The 6000-nt window shown below is 41.8% G+C and overlaps 1 protein-coding gene across 2 annotated transcripts in view; it reads right to left on the bottom strand.

Moving 5' to 3' along the window:
• Positions 1-3719: 3719 nt before the first annotated feature.
• The window catches only part of HTR7 (5-hydroxytryptamine receptor 7), a 76380-nt gene continuing 74099 nt past the window's right edge, over positions 3720-6000 (bottom strand). For both annotated transcript variants that reach the window (XM_040624500.1, XM_008696348.2), the window contains exon 3: positions 3720-5389. Coding sequence is in view for 1 of the 2 variants with exons in the window: in XM_008696348.2 (XP_008694570.2) it covers positions 5347-5389 (43 nt within the window). In the remaining variant the exon portion in view is untranslated. The remainder of the gene's footprint in view (positions 5390-6000) is intronic.

The following is a 6000-nucleotide window of genomic DNA, read 5'->3' as shown; positions in this document are numbered from 1 at the left end:
AATTGTGGATAATTAAAGAGAAGAAACACAGGGGGAAAGTTCGGTTGTTTGCCAGCTCTGATTGGTGACTTCAGGACACTCCTCTGCTGGACCCGGGTGTGGTCCTGCCCTGTGCCCTCGGTGCAGCCTCCCTGCACTGTGCACACCACAGCACGCTGGAGGACAGCACTGCACACGGTGTCCTGTGCATGTCATGATTGTGCTAGTCATTTCTCAGCCCAGGAACTGCTTGGTTTTCCCTAACTGTACACTCCCAGGGGACAATGGCAAGTGCTTGTGATTTTTTTTTTCTCCATGTTAGCTTTGTTCTGACCATATTTACTGAACTGTAATTTTATGTCTACTGAACCTAATAAGAAAAATATTGGGGGGTGAGGGGCTGAGTTAGCCCCCAGCAACCCAGGTGATGGGTATTAAGGAGGGCACGTATTGCATGGAGCACTGGGTATTACACGCAAATAATGAGTCATGGAACTTTACAGCAAAAACTAAGGATGTACTGTATGGTGACTAACATAACATAATAAAAGAAAAAAGAAAAAAGAAAAAGAAAACAATTAAACTTCTATTTGCACTTTTACCTCACTTTTCTCCTAATTTGTTTTATTATATTTTGCGAACGCAGAGCTAAGCGATAGATTTTTTTAAAACTTTTTCACCAAAGATAGCACGGCTTTCCACCACTCTCCTTTAAAGAAATTCAGACAAAACACAGCTCTACTTTAGCACATTCTCACCTGCTACACAGTACGGGGTTATTCTAGGTCATCCATGAGATTCTACGATTCTCTGTGGATACGGTTCTATCTTCTTTCTACAGGTGACAAACTTTTATGTTCCCAACAGACTTTCTGTGGTCTTGCCATTGCTCTGCGCCATCTCTCCCACTTGAGACTGTGGATTTAAAGAATAAAGAGCATTTTAATAATACCCCAATCCAAATGTAATTACGAAAGGTAATTTGGCACCGTTAAAAATATTACATAATATACATCAAAGATAAAGTCTAGATATTTCTTACCATCTGCTACTTTGGATGATCAGTTCTCTCCTCCACTGAGATTTAAATGTTCACATCAGTATTTTGAAGCGCGCACTTCTTTCTGAATCTCCTTGTATTTGCCTTATCATAACACATATCACACTGGATTAGAATCGTTTGTGTAACATTCAGCTTCCATGCTTGATTTTTAGCTTCACAAGAACGGAGATCATTTCTGTCTTACTCACCACTAGGTTCTAGTGTTCAGTCTCTGATGTATTAATATGTGTTGGAATAAATGAGTGAGTGGAAGAACGAATGCATTTCTTAAGAAAGATCCATGCATTAGACTTTCATTTCTTTACAGACTCTTGAATAGTTCTTGTCCATTACTTTCCTTTTGTTCTACAATCTCTGAGCATAAATTTTATAGTTTGAATAGAATCTAAGATTTCATGTGTGTTCAGAGAGCCATACTTACAATATGTCTTAATTCCCTCCACTCAGCATTTTTTTAATGCCAAATACCCAACATAATTGTTATCTGCAAGTCTACTTCCGATAGCTGTCAACCTCTCTCATTTTCTGCTTCTGATTAGCATAGTAAATTTTGCTTTTACATTTTTTATTGATGATCACATCATATCTCTGTTGCTTGGGCTGCATAAGGAACGTTTTTTTAGAAAAATTTTATTTAGCCAGCAGGAGCTTAAAAAGCATAGTTGTTTTAAGTTAAGAAATTACTTTTCTTCTCCAGAGAAGATGTAGACAGAGCACGTTTAAAGAGAGATCCAGTTAAATAAACTTTTGTCTCTGGGAATTGGATCCCTCGAGTTGGTTCTCAAGGTCTGCCTGCTTCACACCGAATGTCTGACCAGGTTTTCCTTTTTGTGATCTACCTTGCTTGGACTAAGGAAGGAATGACATCACAACATGCGTTTCTCCCTGTGCTTCCTAAACGCACTGACCCCTTGAAGGTTTCAGCATGGCTTCTTTGTGTGCTGGGAGGGACCATCTGGCTAGCCGTAGATAAACAAGTTTCAACATATGGGCCATAGCACATACACGGCTCTGCTCTGCTAGAGCAGAAAATTAAGAAAAGGTTGCTCTTTCGATATGAGAAGCTCATGCAAAAGCAGCAGCACGCTGTCTCGGAGGGCCTGCCCCACGCCGCACACAGGAGCGCTTCATCCCAGCCCCTCTGTCCCACCCACTGAACATGTCACTTGATCATACCAAGCCTCCTCGAGAGTCTCATCTGAAAATTAACAAGGATGCCAAGAAAACTCTGGCCTTCCTCTTTTCCTCTCCCTCCTTCCTTCTCTCCTTTTTTCCTTCTTTCCTCCCCATTAAGAAATATTTTTTACATGCCTCCTATATATGTTGCAAGCACAGTGCAAAGTGCTGGGCATATTGATGAGGGAAAAAGACACGGCCTCCGCCCCTGAAGAATTACTAAACTATGATGGACATGTACATTAAATATATAATTGAAAAAATGAAGAATAATCCAGACAGAGGGTGGAAAGAATGTGTGAAGGTCCTGAGATGGGAAACATAGACTGTTGAAAAAATGCAGGATCTTGTAAACATTTCCATCTCTTAAATGGAGGACTCATGTGAGAGTCAAAACGCTGCAAGGAAAATGCCTGCCACCTCCAGAGGGCAATCCAGGCAATAATCATATTAGCATAAAAGATCTGAAAAATTGTCTGCATCTTCTACTCATATCGTTGATATTATGCCTATATAATCAATGAATCTAATAAAACCGCATGAAAAGATGATCATTGAAAACGTATACAAGCATCTCAAGCACATGACACTGTGGCAAAGGCTTTAAGAATGATGAAACCGTTTCCAGAAAACTTAGGAACTCCATGAGTGCCCCTGCTTAATATTTACACAGTAAAACCAAACACTAAGGGAACCGTCATTAAATGACAGCTTACAAGTACTCTTCCCTAAGCACCATTTCCCAACACCCAGCCTTGCAGGCTGACAGCTGACACCCCTGAGTGAGAAGAGAGATTAATCATCATCACAGCCATTCTTGCTGAACAGTCATAAAATATGTGTGAAGAGTTTCTTTCAGTGATTTCCCCAATTCTGGGTTAAAACAAAAGCTGTACCTTTGGCACAAATTCTGTCATGCGTGAAGTAGTCTAAAGTGCTTGAGAGTTCTCTCATTCTCTCTCAGTTTCTACTTTCTCCTTCCATTCAGCTGCCATGCTCGTAAAGCCGGGCACCCACTGTCCAGCCCCTGCAGCAGAAGAAAGCAGCGTTCAACAACCAGGCACTTGCGTTAGGCATGATAAAGAGCCAATGTGAATAACCAAGGTCGTGATAAAAAAATGAAACAAACCCATTCACTAAAAGACAGGGTGACCATCTGAGAAATGTCCGCCTTCTCTCTAATGCCATGCTTCTCCAAAGTAAGGACTTGCTTTACCTGTCTTTGTTCCCTCCATGTCCACAGTGCTGAATGTGGCAGAAGCCCAGTAAATGCCCACTAATTAAGTGAAGGAATGAACAGTCATTCTTAAAAAAAAAAATTTAAAAAAAGTTACAAACTGGATAAATCCTCAGAGTGAAGTGCAGTGAATTTGAGATGGTCTTAACTACCTTTTAGGATTTTAGGAAAACATAACAAAACTTGGCCTTCTGCTATTCTACGCAGAGCAATATTCATGACAGCAGACCTTCAATTAAAAATCATTACTTAAGTTGCTTTATTACAGCTACAAATAAACTTTATTTGATGTAATATAATAAAACATTTTCAAATTTAACAACATTTATCTGACCAGAATTAATCATTTAAATTATGAATATAAGTATATACAGTCACTTTAGCAAATCCATGGTTCAGGAATTTATACAAGCTTTGTCTGAAAGGACAGTGCCCACCTCCCCTCCAGACCCTTCCTTGTGTCTGGTGAGATGCAAGGTCAGTGAACGCAGAAGAAATCCATAATCCGCGTTGGAATTCCACATTCTCCTGGAAGAGAACAGCTACATTTCTTGTAGGAAAATAATTTTCTCTGTCAGTTCTCTTTTATCAAACGAAGCTTTGCGTTCACTTTCTCCCCTTGGAGGTACTCTTCTGATCCACCATCTTCCTGTCTCATTACATATTACTTGTACATTAAAAAAACAAACAAACAATCTGCAAAGGGACCTTTTCTGGTTCCTTACCTGCCCTAATGTCTACCACTTTGGGGAGGGAGAGGGAAGAGGAACAGAACTGGCCAGGCGTACATTTGATTTAGGTTACAGAGAACACGAAAACAAATCCTCCCGAAGGAAGAGAATGGTGTTCTGAGTGTTTCCCTGTAGCCGCCCAGGTGAGCTCCGAGGCACACAATTCCCTTTAATACAGCACTGCCCAAGAGTTAACACATAGATGCTCTGTCTCTGAAAGCATCACAACCTCCATGGAAACCCTCTTACTCCCGCACTTCCTCCCCAAAGACACCCGGGTACTGCCCAGCCCGGGAGCCCAGCGCATCCGTGTGGACACGACAGCCACAGGCTCCGTGCCCACCACCACGCTGGTACCCAGCACGGTTCCGGAGTGCCCGCTCTGCATCCAGGTACAAAGCCTCACTGAAGGAATCCCCCTCATCTCTCAGGACCCTTCAGAAGAAGTGTGAGTGCAAGAAAAAGCTTTATTCAGGTTTTATGAGTCTCTCCATCCTGAGATCTGTTCCTGAGTTATACGAAAACAAAACACGAGTTCACAAAGAAAGGTACGTTGGTGGGGAAGTCACAGGGACCCTGCAAAAAAGCAAAACTATTTGACAGAAGCTGTAACCAGACACTGCTCTGGGACATCATTTGTATTAGCTGATGACGGGATTCTGTTTTCTAACACGGACATGCAACACATTCAACACTACGCTTACCACAGTTTGCTTGGAAAAACACCCTTCTGTCCTGCCACAAAATACATTCTGTCTCGTGAATGATTCCTGAATATTCACCACAATGCCTAGACTTGGAAGCATGGGGAGTGTGCATTGGAACTTTCTTCCATTTGTAGGGGCTTGGATGTACGCAAAGCACCAGAAACGGTTTCCTTTCTGGGACTCAGTTCTGTTTGCGTGCTTACTGCTGAGCTGATCTGTCTGACACGGAAAACTCTTCTCCTTGCACACAACAGCACTGATCCACAGAAAAAGATGAGAGGTCACCATCTCCCTCACAACATGCTTTGTACAACACATCACCCTGCTTGTCACGTCTCCTCTACCCCAGGAAAGGACAAGCCGCACTCCATTCCACGGCCTCAGCAAATGGTTGAGTTCTGTTTCCGCCTCTGTCTTGCCTTGGTGATTTCGTTTCCATTATTCCACTTTTGATCATGAATCATGACTTTTTTTTCTACAGTAGTCAGAGTTTTGTCTATAAAGGGAGAGAGAGAGAGAGAGAGAGAGAAGGCAAGAAAATGATTTAACAGAACCACAAATGTGAGTTTTCATTTTGTGGTGGATGGATTTAATTTTTACAGCATTCAGTCATTTGAATCATTTGTGGCTTCTAAGGGGTTATATGAGCTTCTCAAAAAGGAAAGAAAGTATGCTGAGTCTCTTTTCATAAATTTTATAATGTCTCTAAGTTGCCAGGGCTTTAATATATTTGCAGATCAGCCCCAGATAACCCATTTAGAAATTCACTTTTATAATACAGCTGTAGCCAAAATGGCTCCACTCTCAAAAATCCTTGCAAAATCCCACTGCACTTGCCCCACATGAAAAGAATAACAATGACCACTTATGAGAAGTGTTCCTCCCTTCAAGCCTAGAAGGGTGCATCATAGAAACACATGTGTGCAAAGACCAGAAAACCCCATCTCCCTCACTTCCTTCCTCCCAGATTCACAGAAGTGGCATGAGTCACGGAGTAGTCTTGGCCAATAATTGAGGGAAAGTCTCTTTCTCCTTGGTGTAGAGCCACATTCCCTCCAGATCCATAGTCCCCTAACTCTCCACCTTCATAGGACTCAACTTACCAAA

Source organism: Ursus maritimus, unplaced genomic scaffold, assembly GCF_017311325.1.
Source record: "Ursus maritimus isolate PB19 unplaced genomic scaffold, ASM1731132v1 scaffold_7, whole genome shotgun sequence".
NCBI lineage: Eukaryota > Metazoa > Chordata > Mammalia > Carnivora > Ursidae > Ursus > Ursus maritimus.
The sequence above is the reverse complement of the archived record's forward strand: the minus strand, read 5'-3'. Positions and strand labels throughout refer to the sequence as shown.